The 27528-nt window shown below is 47.6% G+C and overlaps 1 protein-coding gene across 2 annotated transcripts in view; it reads left to right on the plus strand.

Annotated features, from left to right (window-relative positions):
- The window catches only part of LOC138251872 (long-chain-fatty-acid--CoA ligase ACSBG2-like), a 327149-nt gene that overhangs the window by 288678 nt on the left and 10943 nt on the right, over positions 1-27528 (plus strand). For both annotated transcript variants that reach the window (XM_069205686.1, XM_069205687.1), the window contains one exon: positions 891-1137. In XM_069205686.1, the coding sequence (XP_069061787.1) occupies positions 891-1137 (247 nt within the window). The remainder of the gene's footprint in view (positions 1-890; positions 1138-27528) is intronic.

Consider the following 27528-nt stretch of genomic DNA (forward strand, 5'->3'; position numbering starts at 1 on the left):
ATAGAATGGCGACTTCACCTATACTAAAACTCTTTTTAGTAGAACGATAAAGCTTGTCTCTGCTCATCACTATCAAGGTAAGACTGGATAGTTTATGCATGCTGATATGCTGAAATTGTTTCTAGTAGAATGATAGAGCTCTTCCATGCAAATGATTCTGAAGGAATGACGGGAGAGCCTAATGTCATGAAAGTCATTCATGCTGATCAGTGGTAGGGTGGAGGTGAGAGCTAGTCTTTTCTGATTTCTGTAATTTTAAACTGTAGGTTTGTCCATGATTACCATGACAATAGCAGACAAATGTCATCCACTTGATCAGTATGAAGATACTTGTCTATGCTGATTAGTCTAAATGGAAGCCAGAATATGGTCTCTGCTGATCATTATTGATAGGAAGGAAGAGATCATCCATGCATGCTGCTGTGAAGCTAAGAAGGAGATTCCTCAAATTACTAAAGCAGAGACAGTTGTTCAATGACACTGTTCTTAACAATTCAGCCCCAAAACAGTATTTCACCCACCCCACACTCGGTTCATTTAGTACATACATTCATAATGTACACATTGCTCCAAAAAAAGTTTTATTTACACTATACTATTTGAATGTAGTTTTTTTTATTGTTTTCTTGATAAACTGTTTCTAAAACAAGTGAAGTTAATTTTCAAAGTAGAATAATTACAAAACACTGTCAGTGTTATATAGTTGTGGGTGTGATACCAAGATCTTTTATACCAGTTTCAGTCCTTAACTCTCCATTCTCTTTCTTCTTCTCCTTTGACCCATTACTGAGATTTGTAGCTAGTGTCATGAATGCATATCATTGTGTCCATGTGACATTTTTGGAGAACTCTAATAAATTCACACACAGTGCTCTTTTGTCTGCTTTCAGTGTACCACTGATCAGGACACACTGATGCCCGGGGATAATCTGACCCCTGATGCCATCCGGTTCTGCCAGCAGCTGGGCAGCAGGGCTACTCGAGTGTCTGAGGTGGTGAAATCTAAGGACCCAGCCATCTACAAGGCCATCCAGGAGGGCATGGACCGGGTTAACAAGAGGGCGGTATCCAATGCTCACAGGGTGCAGAAATGGACTATACTGGAAAGGGATTTCTCTGTAGATGGGGGAGAGCTAGGTGAGTACCCACATGATAGCAGAGTAATCAACTTTAGCGTATGCTATTAATGGTGAAGCCTTGGGTGAGTACCTGTAGTATCTAAGTAGAATAGTCATGATTGCAGAGTGAGCAGCTGTATGGGTCTCCACTAATGGGCAAGAAATGGGTGAATATTTGTGTTAACTACAGAAGAACATTTATGGCCCCAATGATCATTTGTGGGGTTCACAATCAATGGGGAAGTGATAGGAAGTACCAAGAGAACTCAAAGTAAATTATATGACGACACATTAATTACTTACCGAGTGGTTGTTTGCAGATGGACATACTGCAATAGGACTGTTATATACCATCAATCAATTAGGAGTAGCGGCCATAATGTCCTTATTTTATAGCACGTATCATTAGTAAGCTCACTATATATAAGTAGTGGAAACATATGCTTAATGCTATCATGAAACTGAAGGGTTGTGCCAACAAGATATGTGTTAGTGCCTCCTTTGTTATCTCTCAGTAGGATGCGAAAGTGTCTGAATTCAGAATATTTCGTTTGGATCTTGCCAGCTTCATTCCAAAACTTTCTCCATGGTTATGCTAGTGGTCAGTTTTTCCCTGCAAGTCCAAATACATATCTATTTACTCTATGAAGTACACATGGTTCATTGGAGATACTCAGAGTTGGCACAGCCTTACTAGACCGCTGGCTGGATCTGCCTTGAGATCAAAACCTCAGTAGTGACATTTTGGGCAAAACTTTATTTAGAAGCAAGCAAGCTTTACAAGGCGGATGTCTTTAAATTTTGCAGATGCATGGAGATGGGTAGCAAACATGTCTGTGGCTTGTTTCTGAAGCTCTGGCCAGAGGGGGACAAGGATTCGCAGACCTCTGGATAGGGCTTCTACCCCATTGTTCAGTAAGGAGGACAACAAGGCTACTCTTCGGTTTGGATGCACCCTGCCATGGATAGGGAGGGTAATACTGGCTGGTGCCAGGAGCCTTGCCCAGATGACGAGGCAAAGAGGCATCTGCACTGTCTTGCCTGGTCAGCTACTCCTTTTCTCTGTTAATCCCAGATAGGTCAGAATCTGGCATGGAAGGCCAACGCAGTAGGGTCTCATGGGACAGCCTTGGAAACCACTGCACTTCAGTTCCTTAATGACTGTGCTGGGCAGATGTGACTCTCCGTATATCCGTTTTATACCTCAGAACAATACATTTACGCAGAGAGAGGGTGTTACACCCTCCCCCTTTGGAAATAGGTGTGAAGGGCCTGAGAGGAGTAGCCTGACCTTGCATGCCACAGGCAGCCTGCCCACACCAGAAAGATATGTGAAGATATACTGCACCACTCTCAATCGCTCTCTTGCCAATGCTTGCTGTTACTAGCAAAGAATTAGTAGAATGAGTCATTATATACCATAAAATGCTGCCTATTTTTACACAGCTGACTTTCTAGCCATGTTTATACATCACAATGTTTGCAATATTTCTTACTATACTTCTGCATACAGTCTGCACTGGCCATGGTTACAATAATGACTTAAAAAATAATACTCCAGCTAACTACAGGTTCTGAAACAAATACAGATTAAGCACATAGCCTCCCCTGGAGAATGTTGATGCAATCCCTTGATTGTTCAAAGCAGCGTTCATAGTTAAGCAGCTCTTTTGGCTCCACACCAGGACCTTGCCATTGTGCCACCCAATCAAAGTTGGAACAAGTCGCATAAGTTTATTTCCCAAATATATATTTCTATAGGTCACAATACTTTAGGTACTCACCTCCTGCAGCCACAACTCAACTTAAATGCTGAGGTAGAGGCAAACCCCAGACATTTGGAAAAAAAACAACAAAAGGCAAACAGACTTTGGACTGGATTTCAACTATAACAGGAGTCTAGAGTAGGATAATAATTCAGAGAATGTAAAACATTCAAACAGGCCAATTGGTATCAGTGCCCTGATGGCGGAACTTCACTTTAATCACGAGAGTTTGTGGATAGCAGATGCTTTAAGAAGTAATCTGAAGAAGCAAGAACCAACTGAACAGCGTACTAAAAAAAAGTTCAAAAACTGAAAAAGGACATGCTGAGTATGCTGGGGAAAGGGAAGGGAAATGTTCAGAATCAAAGACTTCTTCAATAAGAAGAAAGTGGAATGATTAAGCACAAAATAGCATATCCCATAAAAGAGTGCCACCAGCGAAATGAGCATCTCGACACAACTCTAACTGGTTACTACATTCAGAGACGCTAAATGGACAAGTTATTGCCCCCGACCACTTAGACAATGTAGGTATTGAAATTGAGGGTGATACATTGCACACATAGCTCACATTTATTGAAGTCCTATTACATCACCTTACTTGAGGACAAGCAACCTGCACACTTTGGGAGGGATGGGAGTCATAGAAAGAAAGAACTGCTTAAAGCATTGTAGGAAAGTCCCATCTTGCCTGGCATGTTACCCCCATTTTTCACTGTATATATGTTGTTTTAGTTGTATGTGTCACTGGGACCCTGGCAGCCAGGGCCCCAGTGCTCATAAGTGTGCCTGAATGTGTTTCCTGTGTAGTGACTAACTGTCTCACTGAGGCTCTGCTATCCAGAACCTCAGTGATTATGCTCTCTCATTTCTTTCCAAATTGTCACTAACAGGCTAGTGACCAATTTCACCAATTTACATTGGCATACTGGAACACCCTTACAATTCCCTAGTATATGGTACTGAGGTACCCAGGGTATTGGGGTTCCAGGAGATCCCTATGGGCTGCAGCATTTCTTGTGCCACCCATAGGGAGATCTGACAATTCTTACACAGGCCTGCCAGTGCAGCCTGAGTGAAATAACGTCCACGTTATTTCACAGCCATTTACCACTGCACTTAAGTAACTTATAAGTCACCTATATGTCTAACCTTTACCTGGTAAAGGTTGGGTGCTAAGTTACTTAGTGTGTGGGCACCCTGGCACTAGCCAAGGTGCTCCCACATTGTTCAGGGCAAATTCCCCGGACTTTGTGAGTGCGGGGACACCATTACACGTGTGCACTATACATATGTCACAACATATGTATAGCGTCAAAATGATAACTCCGAACATGGCCATGTAACATGTCTAAGATCATGGAATTGTCACCCCAATGCCATCCTGGCATTGCGGAGACAATTCCATGATCCCCCGAGTCTCTAGCTCAGACCCGGGTACTGCCAAGCAACCTTTCCCTGGGTTTCACTGCAGCTGCTGCGGCTGCCAACCCCTCAGACAGGTTTCTGCCCTCCTGGGGTCCAGCCAGGCTTGGCCCAGGAAGGCAGAACAAAGGACTTCTTCAGAGAGAGGGTGTTACACCCTCTCTGTGAAGATCTTAGTATTCAATGTAGTATCTCCTTTAAGAAATCTAGAATGCGATGAGGTAGCAAGCTGAGGTCAGGAATGGAATGATGGGGAGAGAAGGATCTTAAGAGGAGAGAGAAAAGGATGTGCCTATGATTGCTGAAGGTGTTATGATCTTTCAACTGTAATAAAGAAAAACTGTGAAACGAAGAGGAATTCTGTGGAGTGAACTTTACATTGGCCTTCTAACGTCTTTGAGATGTCTATACAGATGTTAGACATACAGTTCATTCCGAAGACGAATCTTGTGTTACAACGTCATAAGTTTTTTTCCAGAGTACAACAAAGAGATGAAGATGTTGCATCTTATGTAGCGAGTCTAAGAGGTCTGGGGCTGTCTTGCGAATTCGATCATTTACTGGATTCTCTAATAAGGGACCAGCTGGTGAGGTGTGCGAGTGACAAAAGAATACGTGAAAAATTATTGATGAAGGATCCAAACTTGGAAGAAGCAATACTGATTGCTAAGAAAATGGAGCATGCAGCTGTATGGCTGCAAGAAATGGATGCAAAATCTATACAGGTTGAACAAGGAGTTATGGCAGAAGTTAATAAAAAAGAGGAACCTCGCGGTGCAACACGATGGAATAGAGGTGATAAGAATGGTGATGACGTAAAAATCAGTAAAGAGGAAAGGCGTAAAACACAGGAATGGAGAGTTATAAAATGTTATCGATGTGGCGCCCCAGGGCATATAGCTTCCAGTAAAACATGTGCTGCCAGGAATGCTATTTGTCGCAACTGTGGGAAAAGGGGGCACTTTGCCAAAGTTTGCAGATTTAAATGTGGCATGGATAACAAGATGATTCAGGAGGTAGAAGACGTATGTGAAACCATGGAAGATATAATCCTAACGGTTCATGGAGAATTGGTCTCTCACAACTGTGAGGTAATTTCACTTCAAGGGGTCAAGAAGGAGAGCACCGAAGCACTAGACAAGCCACATATCCAGGCCATGTTAGATGGTTTTCTGGTAAAGTTGTTGGTGGATTCGGGAAGCCTATTCACCCTCATCTCAAAGGAAGTATTTGATTCTGGATGGGCAGAATCCTCACGTAAAAATCTAATAATTCCTGATATAAGAGCTGTGGGATATGCAGGGAGAAAAATAGAGATAATAGGAATGTGCTGCATGACTATTTCCTTTAAGGGAAGAATCATTCAAGGGAAAGTGTACATTACAGACTTTGGTACAAATCTCCTTGGTTGGCGCCATCAGAAGGACCTTGGAATAATTTTAAATCCAAATGCAAAGGAACCTGTGTCACTTACTGAGGAGATAAGTATTGATGTTGTGAGGGAACCAGTAGAACATGATCTGGTTGCAAGATATCCTGAAGTTTTCTCTTCTAAATTGGGTCTTTTGAAAGGATTTGCGCATAAGATTATAGTGAAAAAGAACGCTGCACCTATTGTACACAAGGTAAGAAATGTTCCAAACTTAATGAGGGAGCCATTAAAACAAGAATTGGAAAAATTGTTGAGAGAAGACATCATCGAACCGATAGAATCCTCAGAATGGTTGGCTCTGGTGGTCGTTGCACCAAAGGAAGATGGAAAAATTCGCCTATGCATTGACCTTAGAGACCTCAACAAATGTATATGGGTTGATCGTCAACCTCTTCCAAATATTACGGAAATGTTATCAGTGAAAGCGAAGGGTAACATATTCAGTGTTTTGGACATGTCTTCGGCGTACCATCAAATAAGCCTGCATGTTGATTCACGACATTTAACATCTTTTGTAACACCGCTAGGAGCTTTTAGATATAAGAGAATGCCCTTTGGGCTTGCCTCTGCGTCTGCGGTGTTCCAAAGGATAATGGAACGAATCTTTGGTGACATGACTCGTGTATTATGTTTTCAAGATGATATACTAATCGTAGGGGAGAATGAATCTGATCACGATCTTTTATTTCATGAGGTAATGCAAAGGTTAAAGAGAAATGGCCTAACAATTAAGAGGGAGAAGTGTCAAATTCGTAAGAGGGAAGTGACATATTTGGGACACACAATAAATAAAGATGGAATTAGGCCAAAGAAGAGCATTGTCTCAGCAATCGAGCGTGCTCCAGAACCAGCGTCAAAAGAAGAGTTGAGGTCATTTCTGGGTCTTGCAGAATATTGTTCCAAATTTGTTAAGAACTTTACAGAAATAGTTGAACCATTAAGGAAACTTATGAAGAAGGGAGTAGCGTATGTATGGAGTGATAGTTGCGAATGCTCTTTTCAAGAACTAAAAGATCAGATTTCGAAGGTTCCAACTTTAGGAATATTTGATTCACGTGCAAAAACCTTTTTAACAACTGATGCTAGTAGTGTAGGTATTGGAGCTGTGTTAACTCAAGTTAAGGATGGTGAAGAACGCATCATTGGTTTTGCATCTAGTAGGTTGCAGGGCGCCGAAGTTTCATATTCTGTGATAGAGAGGGAGGCCCTGGCTTGTTGTTGGGGAATAAACCATTTTAAATGTTATTTGTGGGGTTTACCCTTTAACTTGAAGACTGACCACAAGCCACTTACCTATGTTTTTAAAGGGGGGCGGGGTTTAGAAGGTGGTATTACTCCGCAAATTTCCAAGTGGTTATTGTCGGTATTGGGTTACAACTTTACGATGGAATTTGTGAAGGGTAATAAGAATGTTGTGGCGGACTTCTTGTCTAGAGCGCCAGTGGATGATGGTGAGTTTCAGGAAATGGAATCGAAAGATGTAGTGAGCACTATTTTAGGAGAAATGGCTATAACAGCACAAGAGTGGGAACAGGCAGAAGTTAGTGATGTAACTTTGCCAGTCGTGAAGGAAAGAGTAATTAATGGTTGGAAGAATGGTGATGAACAGGATTGTGATTTGGTAAGGTACTTTAGAATTAAGGATCAACTAAGTATAGTTAATGGGAGATTATTAAGAAGAGATCAACTGGTTCCACCTGTTAATATACGTAAACATATTATTGAAATTACCCATCAAGGACATCTGGGCAGGGGAACAATGAAAAGGAAGGTGAGACAGATATTTTGGTGGCCTGAGATGGACAAACAGGTGGAAGAAGCAGCAAAAAACTGTGTGGCGTGTGCCAATAGCGATAAGACCAAAGTGTTGAGGCATGTACCCCTGGCTCCTGTGAAGTTTCCTAATGGTCCGTGGGAAAAATTGGCTATTGATTTCATTGGCCCTATGTCTAGTTTGGGAGTGGGGTGTAAATATATTTTGGTGTTAGTAGAATATCATTCTAAATGGTTCACTACCAAGGTAGTTGGGCACGTGAAAACTTCAGTAGTGATAGAATTCTTTGAAGAGGTATTCATGGAGGAAGGTTTTCCAAAATGTATTGTATCCGATAATGGGGTGCAATTTATATCATCAGAAATGACTGATTATATACGAAGAGTTGGAATCAAGCATGAGAGGGTAGCTCTTTTCCATCCGCAAGCCAATGGTCTGGTGGAGAGGGTAAACAGATTAATAATGGAAAATATACAGTTATCTCTGGCGAATCGACTTCCATGGAGAAAAGAGTTGAGTAAAATGATATGGACTTATCGAACATCTCCCCATTCTACAACGGGAGTATCACCTTTTGTATCATTAATGGGAAGGGAACCTGGTGTGTTGGAGTGCACGGTGTGGTTGAAGACCAATAATAACAGAGTGATGGTTGATAGAGAGTCAATAAGGGCAAGAGTTGAAAAGATGCAGGAAAAATGTGCCACGCATTACAATAGGAGGATGGGTGTGAAATCTTGTACAATACAAAAAGGAGATTGGGTGGCAGTAAGGAAGAAGGGTATAGTTCTTAAGGGAGAAAGCAAATATTTTCCTCCTCAACGTGTGTCGAATGTAAAAAAAAATGTGGTGGTTTTAGAAAATGGATCCACATGGGACATGGGGAATGTTTGCAAACTTAATCGTTGAAATATTTTTGTATGGTATTCTCATTATTGTATATAGTTAATTACATTGTGTTCATATTGATTGGTTGTGTTTTAATGAAAGGGGGGAGGTGTGTGGAGATCTTAGTATTCAATGTAGTATCTCCTTTAAGAAATCTAGAATGCGATGAGGTAGCAAGCTAAGGTCAGGAATGGAATGATGGAGAGAGAAGGATCTTAAGAGGAGAGAGAAAAGGATGTGCCTATGATTGCTGAAGGTGTTATGATCTTTCAACTGTAATAAAGAAAAACTGTGAAACGAAGAGGAATTCTGTGGAGCGAACTTTACACTCTCCCTTTGGAAAAAGGTGTTAGGGCTTGGGAGGAGTAACCTCCCCCAGCCTCTGGAAATGCTTTCATGGGCACAGATGGTGCCCATCTCTGCATAAGCCAGTCTACACCGGTTCAGGGATCCCCCAGCCCTGCTCTGGCGCGAAACTGGACAAAGGAAGGGGGAGGGACCACTCCCCTGACCTGCACCTCCCCTGGGAGGTGCCCAGAGCTCCTCCAGTGTGCTCCAGACCTCTGCCATCTTGGAAACAGAGGTGCTGCTGGCACACTGGACTGCTCTGAATGGCCAGTGCCAGCAGGTGACGTCAGAGACTCCTTCTGATAGGCTTCTTCAGGTGTTGCTAGCCTATCCTCTCTCCTAGGTAGCCAAACCTCCTTTTCTGGCTATTTAGGGTCTCTGCTTCTGGGAATTCCTTAGATAACGAATGCAAGAGCTCATCAGAGTTCCTCTGCATCTCTCTTTTCACCTTCTGCCAAGGAATCGACTGCTGACCGCACTGGAAGCCTGCAAAACTGCAACAAAGTAGCAAAGACGACTACTGCGACCTTGTAACGCTGATCCTGCCGCCTTCTCGACTGTTTTCCTGGTGTTGCATGCTGTGGGGGTAGTCTGCCTCCTCTCTGCACTAGAAGCTCCGAAGAAATCCTCTGTGGGTCGACGGAATCTTCCCCCTGCAACCGCAGGCACCAAAGAACTGCATCACCGGTCCTCTGGGTCTCCTCTCAGCACGACGAGCGAGGCCCCTTGAACTCAGCAACTCTGCCCAAGTGACTCCCACAGTCCAGTGACTCTTCAGTCCAAGTTTGGTGGAGGTAAGTCCTTGCCTCCCCACGCTAGACTGCATTGCTGGGAACCGCGTGTTTTGCAGCTACTCCAGCTCCTGTGCACTCTTCCAGGATTTCCTTTGTGCACAGCCAAGCCTGGGTCCCCAGCACTCTAACATGCATTGGATGACCTCCTGAGTTGTCCTCCGGCTTCGTGGGACCCTCTTGTGCAACTTCGGGTGAGCTCTGGTTCACTTCACTTTGTAGTGCCTGTTCTGGCACTTCTGCGGGTGCTGCTTGCTTGTGAGTGGGCTCTTTGTCTTGCTGGACGCCCCTTTTGTCTCCTCACGCAATTGGCGACATCCTGGTCCCTCCTGGGCCACAGCAGCATCCAAAAACCCTAACCACAACCCTTGCAGCTAGCAAGGCTTGTTTGTGGTCTTTCTGCACAGAAATACCTCTGCACGACTCTTCACAACGTGGGACATCCATCCTCCAAAGGGAAAGTTTCTAGCCCTTGTTGTTCTTTCAGAATCCACAGCTTCTACCATCTGGTGGCAGCTTCTTTGCACCCACAGCTGGCATTTCCTGGGCATCTGCCCACTCCCGACTTGATCGTGACTTTTGGACTTGGTCCCCTTGTTCCACAGGTACTCTCGTCAGGAAATCCATCGTTGTTGCATTGCTGGGGTTGGTCATCCTTGCAGAATTCCCCTATCACTACTTTTGTGCTCTTTGGGGAACTTAGGTGCACTTTGCACCCACTTTTCAGGGTCTTGGGGTGGGCTATTTTTCTAACCCTCACTGTTTTCTTGCAGTCCCATCGACCCTCTACAAGGTCACATAGGTTTGGGGTCCATTCGTGGTTCGCATTCCACTTCTAGAGTATATGGTTTGTGTTGCCCCTATCCCTATGTGGCCCCATTGCATTCTATTGTGACTATACATTGTTTGCACTGTTTTCTATTGCTATTACTGCATATTTTGGTATTGTGTACATATATCTTGTGTATGTTTGCTATCCTCATACTGAAGGTACTCACTGAGATACTTTGGCATATTGTCATAAAAATAAAGTACCTTTATTTTTAGTATATCTGTGTATTGTGTTTTCTTATGATATTGTGCATATGACACTAGTGGTACTGTAGGAGCTTCACTCGTCTCCTAGTTCAGCCTAAGCTGCTCTGCTAAGCTACCATTATCTATCAGCCTATGCTGCTAGACACCCTATACACTAATAAGGGATACCTGGGCCTGGTGCAAGGTGTAAGTACCTCTTGGTACCCACTACAAGCCAGTCCAGCCTCCTACAAGCATTCTCCCCTAGAGTACCAGAGGATCGCAGGGAAAATTACACACTGGACTTGGCTCTCACATAAACCCAGGGATTATATAAGAATATAATGGAACTTGATAAGGTCTCTGCTCCAAATGTGATTGTCCTTCAGAGTGAACTGCAGGTTTAAGTCCAAGATCAAGTAAAACCAGATGTCAAGCGGGACATAATACACACACACACACACACACATGCACCCCCCCAAGACTACAGTACTCAATTTATGGTGAACTTTGTATGTAAGAAGTATGAAACAATTTTAGGCATATCATATTTCTTTTTTTCAGTCCAAAAGAATAGCACTAAATCACAATATCTGTCGGCCTTTACACCTGGTGGTATCAAGAAAGCATACATACAATTGCCACAGGGTTATGAGAATATTCCTGGATTATTCTCAGTGCAAATCTGTTTTACTGACATACATTACATTTTTTTATTTATAGACAGTGTCATAAATGTACACTTAGGAAGGACAGACAAACCAGTAATTATTATAGCCAATACACTTCTGAAAGTTAAAGACTGCCATCATCAGTGGCATATGAATTATATAGTGAAGCCAGGGGATTAGTGCCAGAGTTTCAACAGAAATGTCTCCTCCTGCAACTTTCAAAAACATTATTGAAAATATAAGACACTCAACTGTTTTTCAATTTTGTGACAGGTATATCTACTGCACTGCATATGCAGCCTGTAAAATTGTGATGTGGCTTGGCAATACCCACCTATCCAGAGGAGGACTGGTCTGAGTCCATTTGACGCGGACTAGAAACAGATAAATGAAATGTCTACAGATAAGGGCCAATAAAGGCAATTTAGGCCCTTATTATGACCCTGGCGGTCTTTTGACTGCCAAGGCCACGGTGGCGGTTTCACCACCAACAGTCTGGCGGTGAAGACCACCCCATTATGAGTGTGGCGGGTTGGCCTCTGCCAACCCACCGCATCCTCACTCATACCTCCAGAGCAGTTGGACCCGATGGGCCGGGGATGAGCATCTCTGACCCAACGGTCCAGTCAAGACTGCCAGCGGTATTTTGATCCGGCTTTCCACCAGGGTTTCCGCGGCGGTAGCACGGCCACAAAAACCCTGGCGCAAAGGCTACCAGTGACAGGGAATTTCTTCCCTGTCACCGGCAGACGACTCCCCCACCCCTCCCCAGCAAGCACAATATCCACCCACCCCCCCTCAATACCAAGACACCCCAGCCACCCTTCCGGTACAGCACCCTCTCCCCACCTCCCTGCATACATGCACACACACACAGACACCCACACGCACCCCGCATACACTCATTGACCAACACTGACATACAAGCATTCACTCACATGCATCCATACACGCATTCACTTCAACATTCATTCATGCATTCAACCACGCATACACACTTACATTCGCACATGCAGACAACACCCACTCACACATGCACACACAACACACCCCCCCCCTCCACTGTCAGAAGCCCGACTTACTTTGTCCGGCAAGGAGGTTATCCGTCAGCAAACAGGAACAGGTGCTTCCACCACCGGCAGTGCCCCGTCATCAGGACACCACCATGCTTTAGTACTGCTCATAATACGGGGGCAGAGTCCTTCTAGCGGGGTGGGCCGGTGGTGGAAGCGCCCATTCGTCTCCGCCCCCCAGCACAACTACTGCAGGATTTCCACCAAAAAGTGATGGAAGTCCTGCAGTACTCGTAATATGGTGGGCAGAAGACCGCCAGAACTGGCGGTCTTCTGGCACATGCAGCTTTGGCGGTCTTTGGAAAAGACAGCCAAAGTCATAATGAGGGCCTTAGTCATTAGAGTAGCCCTGGGTATTACATACTACCCATGTGTATTAAACAAAGAGGGCAAACGTCTTCCAGTGCCCAATTATGTTCAGGTACTGAAGAGAAGTACAACTTCAATGAGAAAATTCTCATGGTAGTGCAGACCACATTTTTAAGGAGAGGCCCCTCCCAAAGGGTGAAAAGATTATAGTAGATTACCCAATACATATGCCTTAAACCACTAAAAAAGTAACCATTGCTACTGCTTGTGCCTCAAACCTGCTCTGGATGCTATAGGCCTTGAGGCATATGTCGCTTAATAGATCTCCCCATATCAGAGGGTACACAAATCCTTATTGTTGATACTCTTAAGGGGTTGAGGATATCTGCAGTTGAGATAAGATGAGTGAGTGCTTTAGCGCTTGTTCTTGCCATTGGAAAGTTTTCATATATGTGGGAGTGGTACATTTGAACTCTGTACAGTACTTTTCACAGCTTAATCAGCATTGGTTACTACATTTTGTTTCTGGCAGAGATTCATTGGGAACAGGAACTTGGATTGAATACCAGACCTTTGTCTGAGTAACACTGTAGAGAGACATACTTAAATAGGTGATATAGCAAGCACTTAATAGGGGATTTGGTAAGCAGTTGACAAGAGCATTAGCACTATGGCTTCACGTATAGTGCATTGATGTTCACATGCTGGTGTGAGAGAGAACTAGCCCACACTTGCTGTTCATATTTTTAAAGTACTGGTTGGCTCACATCCTATGACAGAGACTTCCATTTAAATGCTTGTTCCACATTATCCATCACTGATGTATTATATACTAATTGGGGGTATTGTCTATGAATACATTTTGCTGTATTGCAACTTGGGCATAAGAGTATGTATGCTTTGATTTGGGAATGTATTTTTGGTTTCCACATGCTCCGATGATAGTGACATAATGAGTACATCACAGGAGTTGGCTGTGTTGTAGGTCATATTACAAACAATGTTCATGTTACTTTCAGCCCTGATGAAGACATTGGGACACCCCCAGATGACCAAACATGTGTTGGCTGAAGACTGCCTGTAACGGATGATTAATGCAGAAAATTTGCTGTGATTGATGGTGAAAAGAAGAGGCTGAACAAGCCAGAAATAAACTTGTTGTTAATATAGAAGACTGCATAAGGACTATGGCCCTCATTCTGACCCTGGCGGTCAAAGACCGCCAGGGCGGAGGACCGCGGGAGCACCGCCGACAGGCCGGCGGTGCTCCAATGGGGATTCCGACCGCGGCGGTAAAGCCGCGGTCGGACCGGCACCACTGGCGGGCTCCCGCCAGTGTACCGCCGCCCCATTGAATCCTCCACGGCGGCGCAGCTTGCTGCACCGCCGCAGGGATTCTGACCCCCCCTACCGCCATCCAGATCCCGGCGGTCCGACCGCCGGGATCCGGATGGCGGTAGGGGGGGTCGCGGGGCCCCTGGGGGCCCCTGCAGTGCCCATGCCACTGGCATGGGCATTGCAGGGGCCCCCGTAAGAGGGCCCCTACATGTATTTCACTGTCTGCTGCGCAGACAGTGAAATACGCGACGGGTGCAACTGCACCCGTCGCACAGCTTCCACTCCGCCGGCTCGATTCCGAGCCGGCTTCATCGTGGAAGCCTCTTTCCCGCTGGGCTGGCGGGCGGTCTGAAGGCGACCGCCCGCCAGCCCAGCGGGAAAGTCAGAATTACCGCCGCGGTCTTTCGACCGCGGAACGGTAACCTGACGGCGGGACTTTGGCGGGCGGCCTCCGCCGCCCGCCAAGGTCAGAATGAAGGCCTATATATGTTATGGGAGTGTGCCTTAAATTGTATCTGTTGAGCTGGCATTCCTAGGATTGTGTGGGAAAGGAGGAATTGGGTGTCGCTTCCCATTTAAGATCACCCCCTTTGTGAGATCCTGGTGGTGCTTACAACAGTAACGATATAATTGGAGTATTTGCTGCGAGCGCCTGGTTCCTATACATCACCCACTGGTAACTACTTTACAAAATGAGGGACTAATTATCTCTTTAACGGAGAATGACTTCTATTGGGTCAGGTGTAGGAAAGTAGCCTCTTTCTAGCTTGGTTACCCCCACTTTTAGCCTGTTTGTCAGTGTGTTTGACTGTGTCTACTGGGATCCTGCTAATCAGGACCCCAGTAGTTATGCTCTCTCCCTTAAATTATGGTTATTGCATACTGGTAACTCAGTATTTCACCCAGAATTGGCATACATACTGGCCCCTCTTATGAGTCCCTAGTATATGGTACCTAGGTACCCAGGGCATTGAGGTTGCAGAGGATCCCTATGGGCTGCAACATTTTGTTTGTCACCCATAGGGAGCCCATGCAAAGGCTTCTACAGGACTGCCATTGCAGCCTGTGTGAAAGGGTGCATGCACCCTTTCACTGCCATTTACACTGCACCAGGTCACTTATAATTCATCCCTATTGCAGGCCTTCCAGCCCTGAAGGGAGGTTGCAGAGTATCTGTGTGTGAAGGCACCCCTGCACTAGCAGAGGTGACCCCACGACCTCCAGGACCGTTTTCCCAGACTTCGTGAGTGCGGAGAAGCCATTTTACGCTTGCACTGAACGTAGGTCACTACCTATGTCCAGCTCCGCAATGGTAACTCTGAATATGGTCATGTTTGTTATAAAACATGTTGGAATCATACCCCAAAGCTTTTGCAAGCATTGGTTGTATGATTCCATGCACTCTGGGGGCTCCTTAGACGACCCCCTGTACTGCCATTACAGCCTTCTGAGGTTTTACAGGCAGCCACAGCTGCTGCCACCTCTCAGATAGGTCTCTGCCCTCCTGTTGGTCAAGCAGCTCGAGCCCAGGAAGGCAGAAAAAAGGATTTTGTTCGGGAGAGGGGTGTTACACCCTCTCCCTTTGAAAATAGGTAGCACAGGCTTGTGAGGGGTAGCCTCCCAGAGCCTCTGAAATGCTCTGATGGTACCCTCCTCGCATAATCCAGTCTACACCAGTTCAGGGACCCCCAGTCCCTGCTCTGGCACAAAAGTGGACAAAGGAAAGGGGAGTGACCATCCCCTGTCCATCAGCACCCCGAGGGTTGTGCTCCGAGCTCCTCCAGAGGGTCCCTGGGTTTTGCCATCTTGGAATCCAAGTTGGCAGGGCCCTCTGGGAGCATCTGAGCAGCCAATGCCAGCAGGTGACGTCAGAGCCCTCCCCTTATAAGTGCACACCTGTTTAGTTGACCAATCCCTCTTTCAGGGCTATTTAGGGTCTCTCTCTTGGGTGGTTCTTCAGATTCAGATTGCAAGACTCCAGCAGGAATCCTCTGCATTCTTTACTTCAACTTTTTACCAAAGAAACTGCATCTGGACCTTCCAGGAGCTCTACAAACTGCAACAAAGAAGCAAAGACGACTTCTGCAACATTGTATCTTCAGCTCCTGCCAGCAACTGCAAATGTTTCGAGGTCGTGCATCGTCCAAGGACTGCCTGTCTTCAGCCTGCACCAGAAGAATGAAGGAATCTCCCTTGAAGTGAAGGAGTCACTTCCCTGCTTCAGCAGGCACCCGTCTGCAGTGACGACTGGTTGCGTGGGTCCCCTCTCTTGACGAAGTGCGTGGATCCAGCAACACCGGTGGTAGACTGGAGTGGTCCTGACTGTCCTGACGTCCAACTGTCCAACTTTGGTGGAGGTAAGAGCTTGCCTTCCCACGCAAGACAGTACCTCCTTGCACTGTGTGTTTTGCAGTTGCCAAGGCTGTTGGCATCCTTCCACAAAGTTCTTCATGCATTGTCCAGCTCTGGCCTGTAGCACTCTATCCTGGGATGCACAGCTTCCTGAGTGATTCTCCGGCAGCATTGGGATCCTTTGTTGTAGTGCTGCGTGGGCCTCCTTTTGCACCTTCTTTGTCCCTGTGCTGTGGGACTCCTGTGCACGCTGCCTGATCTTCTGTGGGCTCTCTGAGTTGCTGAGAGCCCCCTCTGACTCCCGCTCCTGGGTAGAGTCCACCAGGTCCCTCTTGGTCCCGGTAAGCGCCATTTTCCGTTAACCACTAGCTTTGCGTGTGCCAAGGCTTGTTGGTGGAATCCAGCGACGCAAACCAGACTGCAATCTTCCATCCGGCGTGGGACATCATCTGCACCAACCAGGAACTCACATCTGTCTTCTTGGGTGAAGTACTGACTGTTCTTCTTCACCGGTGGTTCTCCTTTTGCACCTTCATCCGAGTTAGCTGGTGCTCCTGTTCTCCCCGGACTCTTCTGTGCTTCTTGGGCCGGTCTTCTGGTCCAGGAATCCACTGTTGGTGTCTTGCAGTCTCTTCTAGTTCTTGCATTATCTTCTTTCTCGTGTTCTTGTGTGTTCTAGGAAAGTTACTGTGATTTCCTCCTGCTTTCCTGGGCTCTGGGGTGGGTTCTATTACTTACCTTTGGTATTTTCTAATACTCCCAGCGCCCCTCTGCACACTACACTTGCCTAGGTGGGAAACCAACATTTGCATTCTACTTTCTCAGTATATGGTTTGTGTTCCCCCTAGGCCCCTTTCTAAATATTGTGATTTTCACTATTTGCACTGTTTTCTAACAGTTTTTACTCCTGATTTTGCATACTAGTGTATATAATTTGTGTTCTACTTATCTCCTAAAGGAGTGTAGTCTCTTTGGTATTTTTGGCATTTGTGTCACCAAAATAAAGTACCTTTATTTTTGTAACACTGAGTAATTTCTTTCATGTGTGTGAGTACTGTGTGACTACAGTGATATTGCATGAGCTTTGCATGTCTCCTAGATAAGCCTTGGCTGCTCATCCAAACTATGCCTAGAGAGCCTGGCTTCTAGACACTGACTACATTTCTCTAATAAGGGATAACTGACCTGGTATAAGGTGCAAGTACCTTTGGTACCCACTACAAACCAGTCCAGCCTCCTACATCAGGGACACCCCTTTTGCCCTTATTTGTATTATTCATTAGGATGTTATAATTAGCAGGAGTATGTTATAAATATGATCCAAAGAGAAGCCCCTCAACTGGCCCTTAATGATGGCTAATAAGTTGGGGGGGGGGTGAATGTCATAGGCTTTCTTGACAGCAGATCTTGTATTAACGAGATCTCCAAACATTAAGGCGATTAGTCTCACTGGCGATTGTGGAATGGGGAAAGCTTGATAAGCTGGGGTATTCGATAGCTGAGATGTTATTGTGGAGGTGGGAGGAGAGGAATGTAGGTGGGAGTAAAGGTGTCAGTAGAGTTAATGTTAGAAGATGTCCTTTAAGGTTGGTTGTTAGCCAAATTCTAAACTCAGCAGTTGATCATGATGTTGCCACTGGAGTATTGTATTGTGTATAGTATTATATTAGCACCAACTGTGTCAAAAGCCAGTAAAGAGTTGTACAGGGGGAAAGACCTGCATAAAGTCAACGAGTAATAGGACAGCTAGCTGGTTTGTGGACGGTCAATGCATTGTGATGTAGTGTTCTTCAAAGGAGTGCATCTTCAACTCTTTCCTAAATTGGAGCAGTGTTGGGGCAGTCCTGATAAATACAGGGATGTTGTTCCAGTTCCTGGGTACATAGATAGAAAAGGTCTGTTGCCTTGCTTTTTATCCTTCTTAATCTGCAGTCTGATGGTGTCTGGAAAATAAGCATGCGGTGCTGTTGTGATGGCTTTGTTTATGAGGCAGCTGGTTTGAAGGTGGTGCAGGCCAATAAGGGAAGGCAAAGAGCCTCTACCAGGCTGGGGATAATGTGATCATATTTGTTCAGGGTTTGAGTGAGACATGCTGCCCTTGAGGGATGCCAATGTGGAATCTGCGAGACAATGGATCAGGGCATTACGCTGATCCATATGTGAGAGTATTAAGGACTGAACAGCAGTTCTGAAATCACTTTATGAAAGAAGCTGTTTTACATTCTTAGACAAGAGAGCTGGTACTCAGCCGTCTGTGTTTTTTGTCAATGTGTTCTTTGAGGGTGAAGTTGGTGTCCATGATGAATCTGAGTGACTTGACATTCCATGAAAGTTAGGGGTAGATGTTGATGGTCAGGTTTATTTGAAGTGAGTTGGCTGAAGAAACAAGTTTTGCATCTGGGAGTTAGTGATAATAATGTGGTAGGAGAATAGTGCCCGAGCACTGTGGACAGGATTGTGGTGTCACTAGTAAAGAACAGGAAATAAGCTGTGATTGCTCCATGAAGGGTGTTGGAGTAAATATCCAGTTAAGATTATAATGATGGGCAAGGAGGCCATTGGTTGTGAACATCTTTATAACTTGTTTACATGTAACGGATGCTGGATATGTTACTGTGAAGCTGTGTGGCCCAATTTTGTTCAAGCAGTTTCCAGAAGTTATGATAAGGCACACTGTCAAACGGAGAAGGTACAGTCAGGCTGACAATGAGAATCAGTATGGTCGAAGGTTCCATGTAAATGAAAAGGAGAAACTATTGAAATGTAACCTGGAAGTAGAATATCCAAGGACACTTTGGAATGTGTGGAGAGGGAAAAGGGATTCTCTGAGAGAAGTGAGCGGGAGCGTGGCAGCAGCAGCATATGTGGCATGTAAAGTGTTTTTGAGGAAGGGTCTCCAAGCAGGTACACTGGGAGTGGAACAGCCAAGGATGCTCTGAGAGCTGAGATGGGTAAGAGTCACCATGAGAGAAGTGAGGTGGGGTGGCAATAAGCAGGTTGTCTAGAATGCATCAGGTTTTGGTTGAGGGTTGTGAATTCTGGAGCAGTATGGAGCAGTACATCTGGAAAGTAACTGGTTTATGGTTGTAGGTTAGAAAATAGGAAGAGGCTATTTACGTGGCCGCTGGCCAAATAGTATATAATCTCTGCTTTTTAACTGGCCTAATGGCTAAATAATAGAGATTATGTAAAATTTGTCTGGCATCGGGACACATAGGGGGTCATTCTGACCCTGGCGGTAAAAACCGCCAGGGCCAACGACCGCGGGAGCACCGCCAACAGGCTGGCGGTGCTCCCTTGGGCATTCTGACCGCGGCGGTACCGCCGGTTTTCCGTTGCCCTGGGGAATCCTCCATGGCGGCGCAGCTTGCTGCGCCGCCATGGGGATTCCGACCCCCATACCGCCATCCTGGTCCTGGCGGTTTTGGCCGCCAGGAACAGGATGGCGGTATGGGGTGTCGTGGGGCCCCTGGGGGCCCCTGCAGTGCCCATGCCAATGGCATGGGCACTGCAGGGGCCCCCTTAAGAGGGCCCCACCAAGATTTTCAGTGTCTGCCATGCAGACACTGAAAATCGCGACGGGTGCTACTGCACCCGTCGCACCCCTTCCACTCTGAGCTTCCATTCGGAGCCGACATCCCCGTGGAAGGGTGTTTCCCGCTGGGCTGGCGGGCGGCCTTCTGGCGGTCGCCCGCCAGCCCAGCGGGAAACCCAGAATACCCGCGGCGGTCTTTTGACCGCGCAGCAGTATTCTGGCGGTGACCCCCTAGTGTGAAGGAGGTATTTAGTTACCTGGTCGGGAACAAAAAAAGACAACAAGCAATGATAAAGTGAATATTTGACTGCATAGAAAATTGAGTTTGATTTTAACCATCACGTTACATGAATATTTTATCCACTCATGCAAATACATGTTTTTTTTAATGTTTGCGATCCTCTTTTTGAGGGTTCGTAAGAGTTGGGCTCATTTTCAGCTTCTTGTGGAAGGCCTTGTGCTGGCTTTAGGCTTCTTTTTAAGGGGGATTGCACATGCTTAGTATTTCAAAGATAGCTACACAGGTTAAATAATAGCAAAAACATAAATCACAATAAGTCAATGTTGAAAATGTCCTCCCAGCCTCAACAAGGTTAATGGGAACAATCAGTGTGGCCTCTTATTCATATGTCTGTTTTTTAAGGTTGGCTCCAGGGATCTCAAAACACATTTTCCTGATGTATGATGTTTTTTCAAGTGATCCATATACCCCCTTAAGTGTACCCTAAGGGGGTATATCGATCAGAGATAGTAATACTATTTCACTAATCCCTAATAATCTCTTAGTTCATTGGTCACAAAGACAATATCTTTTCTTGAGTTTGTGTGTTGTATATGAGAGTAGGTGAATGTTTCTGTCCGGGGCAGAGCAGTCTCCAGGTTTTGTGAGAGTTTCTAGTGTGTCTGAAGATGCTACATTTGACAAGTCATAGCCCCTCCTGCTTCTATCTAACCCACTGCCCATTCCTTAGTGGAAGCCCCAGTCACACCACTCCATCCTCCAAAAATACAACTGACATCTCCCCAAAAAGGTCAGTGGCCCTTCCATGCTTCCCCAAGCTCATCAAGGGCTAAGGTATGATCATAGGCTATCAAAACATTGTACAGAGCTTTCACAGGCACAAGCGGCCTCCAGACAATGCTGAAGGATGAAATCATTGGCTTCTTCCAGTCATTGAATAAAGGACTTTTCCTATGGACTCAAGGACTCCTATCAGAGTTCAGTATTTTTCACCCTCCTGATATCCTGCCCTTCTCTTACAGCAGTGGTTCCCAACCTCTGGTCCGGGGACCCCTGGGGGTCCACAAAGCCTCCACTGGGGATTGCGACTGCTTATAAAACTCAATAATATTAACAGATTGATAAAGTACTGTAGAATGTTGGCTCTGTATGCACTATTTCAAAGTAAGGAATAGTATGCAGAGTCCAAGGGTTCCCCTTAGAGGTAAGATAGTGGCAAAAAGAGATAATTCTAATGCTCTATTTTGTGGTAGTGTGGTCGAGCAGTAGGCTTATCAGAGGAGTAGTGTTAAGCATTTGTTGTACACACACAGGCAATGAATGAGGAACATACACTCAGAGACAATTCCAGGCCAATAGGTTTTTGTATAGAAAAATATATTTTCTTAGTTTATTTTAAGAACCACAGGTTCAAGATTTACAAGTAATAATTCAAATGAAAGGTATTTCATGTAGGAACTTTAGGAACTTTGAATGAGCAAAATAGAATATACAGTTTTCACATAAATGACATATAGCTATTTTAAAACTAGACACTGCAATTTTCAACAGTTCCTGGGGGAGGTAAGTGTTTGTTAGTTTTTGCAGGTAAGTAAACCACCTACCGGGTTCAAGTTTAGGTCCAAGGTAGCCCACCGTTGGGGGTTCAGAGCAACCCCAAAGTTACCACACCAGCAGCTCAGGGCCGGTCAGGTGCAGAGGTCAAAGAGGTGCCCAAAACACATAGGCTTCAATGGAGAAGGGGGTGCCCCGGTTCTAGTCTGCCAGCAGGTAAGTACCCGCGTCTTCGGAGGGCAGACCAGGGGGGTTTTGTAGGGCACCGGGGGGGACACAAGTCCACACAAAAAGTACACCCTCAGCAGCACGGGGCGGCCGGGTGCAGTGTGCAAACAGGCGTCGGGTTCGCAATAGGATTCAATGGGAGACCTAGGGGTCTCTTCAGCGATGCAGGCAGGCAAGGGGGGGCTCCTCGGGGTAGCCACCACCTGGGCAAGGGAGAGGGCCACCTGGGGGTCGCTCCTGCACTGGAGGTCGGATCCTTCAGGTCCTGGGGGCTGCGGGTGCAGTGTCTTTACCAGGCATCGGGTCTTTGAAGCAGGCAGTCGCGGTCAGGGGGAGCCTCGGGATTCCCTCTGCAGGCGTCGCTGTGGGGGCTCAGGGGGGTCAACTCTGACTACTCACGGTCTCGTAGTCACCAGAGAGTCCTCCCTGTGGTGTTTGTTCTTCACAAGTCGAGCCGGGGGCGTCGGGTGCAGAGTGCAAAGTCTCACGCTTCCGGCGGGAAACGTGTGTTGTTTCAAAGTTGCTTCTTTGTTGCAAAGTTGCAGTCTTTGGGGAACAGAGCCGCTGTCCTCGGGAGTTCTTGGTCCTTCTAGATGCACGGTAGTCCTCTGAGGCTTCAGAGGTTGCTGGACCCTGGGAACGCGTCGCTGGAGCAGTGTCTTTAGAAGTGGGGATACAGGCCGGTAGAGCTCGGGCCAAAGCAATTGGTGTCTCCGTCTTCTCTGCAGGTATTTCAGTTCAGCAGTCCTCTTCTTCTTAGGTTGCAGGAATCTGAGTTCCTAAGTTCTGGGGAGCCCCTAAATACAGAATTTAGGGGTGTGTTTAGGTCTGGGGGGTTAGTAGCCAATGGCTACTAGCCCTGAAGGTGGCTACACTCTCTTTGTGCCTCCTCCCTGAGGGGAGGGGGGCACATTCATATCCCTATTTGGGGAATCCTCCATCTGCAAGATGGAGGATTTCTAAAAGTTACAGTCACCTTAGGGGCTGTCCTGACTGGCCAGTGACTCCTCCTTGTTTTTCTCATTATCTCCTCCGGCCTTGCCGCCAAAAGCGGGGCCGTGGCCGGAGGGGGCGGGCAACTCCACTAGCTGGAGTGCCCTGGGGTGATGTAACAAAGGGGGTGAGCCTTTGAGTCTCACCACCAGGTGTTACAGTTCCTGCAGGGGGAGATGAGAAGCACCTCCACCCAGTACAGGCTTTGTTACTAGCCACAGAGTGACAAAGGCACTCTCCCCATGTGGCCAGCAACATGTCTTATGTGTGGCAGGCTGCTAAAACCAGTCAGCCTACACGGATAGTCGGTCAAGGTTTCAGGGGGCACCTCTAAGGTGCCATCTGGGGTGTATGTTACAATAAAATGTACACTGGCATCAGTGTGCATTTATTGTGCTGAGAAGTTTGATACCAAACTTCACAGTTTTCAGCGTAGCCATTATGGTGCTGTGGAGTTTGTGCATGACAGACTCCCAGACTCCCAGACCATATACTCTTATGGCTACCCTGCACTTACAATGTCTAAGGTTTTGCTTAGACACTGTAGGGGCATAGTGCTCATGCACTTATGCCCTCACCTATGGTATAGTGCACCCTGCCTTAGGGCTGTAAGGCCTGCTAGTGGGGTGACTTATCTATACCTGTAGGCAGTGTGAGGTTTGGCATGGCATCCTGAGGGGAGTGCCATGTCGACTTAGTTGTTTTATCCCCACTAGCACACACAAGCTGGCAAGCAGTGTGTCTGTGCTGAGTGAGGGGTCCCCAGGGTGGCATAAGACATGCTGCAGCCCTTAGAGACCTTCCCTGGCATCAGGGCCCTTGGTACTAGAGTTACCAGTTACAAGGGACTTACCTGAATGCCAGGGTGTGCCAATTGTGGAAACAAAGGTACAGGTTAGGGAAAGAACACTGGTGCTGGGGCCTCAGCACACTTTCAAATCATAACTTGGCATCAGCCAAGGCAAAAAGTCAGGGGGTAACCATGCCAAGGAGGCATTTCCTTACAAGTACATATAACCCAAGTGGCTAAATGTACACTAGAACATTTTAAAATGTGCTGTAAATATCAACAGATTTGAAATTGGAGGCTAAAAATTAAATTAGTATCCTCAGATTGATTTGTGGGAGCAGTGCAGGTGCATTAAACAGAATATAGGGGGTCATTACAACCCTGGCGGACGGTGTTAAAGGTGCGGCAATACCGCAAACAGGGCGGCGGACCAAAAAAGGGAATTATGACCCTGGCGGAAACCACCAACAAAGACAGCCACTTTACCACACCACCCGCCACGGCGGTACAGACAAGCAGTGCGGCGGTCACCGCCAACAGACAGGCGGAAGGCAATGTACCGCCCATAGTATCACAACCCGCCAATCCGCCAATCCGCCACCTTTTCCGGGGCGGATTCACCGTGGATAAAAACACAGCGGAAACAGTTACTGCAATGGGAAAACGCTCACCTCAACACATCCCACGAGGAACGAGGACTCCATGGAGCCCGAATTACACATTCTTCCGGCCCTTGTATTCCTACTCATCTACGAAGACCAACAGCGGCGCGGCCTAAGACAACGGTGAGTACAGCACCTACGACATGGGGGAGGGGGTAGGCAAAAGTTAGGGGGACACCCACGAAACACTCCCACCCCCACCCTCACATATTACAACATACATACCAATGCAGCCAAAAAAATCACAGTAACAACCCACAATCCCCCCGGAAGAATCTGTTCAAACATTGTAATGTATCAATATACATGTCTGTCAAAAATATACAGTTATATAAGAAAATCAGCCAGAAATGTATACATTACGAGAAGTAGTGCAGATATGCACATAGCAATGTCCGTGCACCACTAGTCCAAAAATGCATGGGCGAGGCCCACAAAAGATACCTGTCCTCAATCGGAGAGAACACTGCCGGGGCATCAGATAGAAATACTACAGGCTCCTCAGGGGGAAGGGAAGGGAGGGCACCTCAGCCGGATGACTGCAAAGCCAGATCCACGACTGGGCTCCATGCCCATTGATGTATCCTGGGGAGTGCAAAGCCACAGTCTCACAAGTCTCTACAGTGGATGGCTTGCTCACTGTACCATCCTGGGGAGTGCAAAGCCACAGTCTCACAAGTCTCTACAGTGGGTGGCTTGCCCACTGTACCATCCTGGGGAGTGCAAAGCCACAGTCTCTCTCAAGTCTCTACAGTGGGTGGCTTGCCCACTGTACCATCCTGGGGAGTGCAAAGCCACAGTCTCACAAGTCTCTACAGTGGGTGGCTTGCCCACTGTACCATCCTGGGGAGTGCAAAGCCACAGTCTCTCAAGTAGATAACATCTGGCTCTGGAGGGGGACTGGTGGCCAGACTGGATCAGTCTCCCCGTGAAAGTTCCTGTCCCGTCACTGTCCCAGATGCACATGGGATAAGGATGCTTGATGTGGCGGTCTTTACATTCTTACCCGGTGCATGCCCTGTTCAGCGGTGCTTTGCCATGGCGGTCTCTGGACTGTTCAGCGGTGCTTTGCCATGGCGGTCTCTGGACTGTTCAGCCGGCTTTGCCATGGCGGTGCTTGCCCTGTTCAGCAGTGCTTTGCCATGGCGGTGTCTGGACTGTTCAGTGGTGCTTTGCCATGGCGGTCTCTGGGCTGTTCAGCGGTGCTTTGCCATGGCGGTCTCTGGACTGTTCATCGGCGCTTTGCCATGGCGGTTCTGGACTGTTCAGCGGTGCTTTGCCATGGCGGTCTCTGGAACGGGCATTGGTGTGTGGCATGAAGTTCCATGGACTGGGCATTTGTGTGTGGCATGACGATACCCAGACTGGGCATTGGTGTGTGGCATGACGTTCCCTCATAGCGCACCGGGGCTGTGGCAGCCGGGTCCCTCCTGGGCACTGACTCCGGCTGTGGTCTCCTGATCAGTGACGATACTTGGGCCCTCCTGGGCACTGACTCCGGCTGTGGCGGTGGTCTCCTGACCAGTGACGATACTTGGCCCTCCTGGGCACTGACTCCGGCGGTGGCGGTGGTCTCCTGACCAGTGACGATACTTGGGCCCTCCTGGGCACTGACTCCGGCGGTGGTCTCCTGACCAGTGACGATACTTGGGCCCTCCTGGGCACTGACTCCGGCAGTGGTCTCCTGACCAGTGACGATACTTGGGCCCTCCTGGGCAGTGATACCAGCGGTGGTCTCCTGACCAGTGACGATACTTGGGCCCTCCTGGGCACTGACTCCGGCGGTGGCAGTGGTCTCCTGACCAGTGACGACGGTGCTGGCGGTGGCGTCTCGACCGCCGGGAATGATGCCGCCCTTCTCCGCCATGAGACTCACAACAGGCTGGGCAGACTTCCTCTGGCCCTTCCCCACCTTTGGTGGAGTCACAGCTGACTCTCCAATCCCCTTGGGACCCCTGTGAGTTGTTTTCCCACCAGGAGTCTTCACACGGTCCCGTCGTCCACTTTCCAATTTCAGAGCCTTTACAGGGGGTGGGCTGCCAGTGCCTTGGCTCCGGGTCATACTGCCTGCCCTGGTGGCCGGTGCACTCCATATACCTTGAACAGGCAGCACTGGTATTGGAGGCTTTTTGGCTGAGGCGCTACGACGGGACTGATGAATTGGAGGGGGGGGGGTGGCGGCAAAAAGGTCAACTTTACACAGGGACAGTTTCTGACGAACACTGGGATGGGTAGTTGGAGGGGGTCTTGGAGTGGAGGAAGAGGAGGTGGTTGTAGGAGGTGTCACTTTAGGTGTTTTGGGTGCAGGTGCAGGTAATGGAGGCTGTCGTGAGGTGGATGGATGTTGGGTGTGTGGTTGCCGGCGTTTGTGTACTTTGGGAGGGGGCATCACAGACACACTGGGAGAGGACACAGGGGACGTGTAAATGGCAGTGGAGGTGGTGAGTGCAGGTGAGCGGCTTGTGGTGCTAGGTGTCCTGGTGCGATTCCTGGTGCCTGTAGATGTGGTGCATGCAGGTGTGTGTGTAGACGAGACTGGGAGGAAGGAGGGAGAAGAGGAGGAGGGGGACACAGTGGAGGCAGTGGATGTTGCTGTGTCTGTATGTGGGTGAGGCTTGCGTGAGTGCCTGGGGGTTGTGTGGTGCCTATGTTTGCTTGAGCTACTTGTGTGTGCTGACTTGTGTGCAAGCTGGTCTGTAGGTGTGCTTGGGATGGGCTGGGGTACATGGGATTGGGTCTGGGTGGAGGAGGTTGGAGGGGGGAGGCTAGACACAGGGACAATGGCTGCCATCAGTGCTGAGGCCAGAGATTGCAGGGTTCGCTGAAGGACACCCTGACCAGAATGAATGCCCTCCAGGAATGCATTACCGTGTTGCAACTCTCGTTCTACACCCTGGATGGCATTCACAATGGTAGACTGCCCAACAGTGAGTGACCTGAGGAGGTCAATGGCCTCCTCACTGAGGGCAGCAGGGGTGACTGGGGCAGGGCCTGAGGTGCCTGGGGCGAAGGTGATGCCCACCCTCCTGGGTGAGCGGGCACGGGGCAAACGCTGAGGGTCTGCTGGGAGGGCAGTGCTGGTAGGGGAGGTGGCGGCTGTACCTGTAGTAGTGGGGCGCACAGATGGTGCCGCCACCACAAGGGGGCCCCCATCGGCGGACGAGTCTGTGTCGCTGGTTGGTAATCCGGTGGCCGACGTGAAGCTCCCCTCTCCCTCCATCCC

The sequence above is a fragment of the Pleurodeles waltl genome, chromosome 1_2 (assembly GCF_031143425.1).
Source record: "Pleurodeles waltl isolate 20211129_DDA chromosome 1_2, aPleWal1.hap1.20221129, whole genome shotgun sequence".
Classification (NCBI taxonomy): domain Eukaryota; kingdom Metazoa; phylum Chordata; class Amphibia; order Caudata; family Salamandridae; genus Pleurodeles; species Pleurodeles waltl.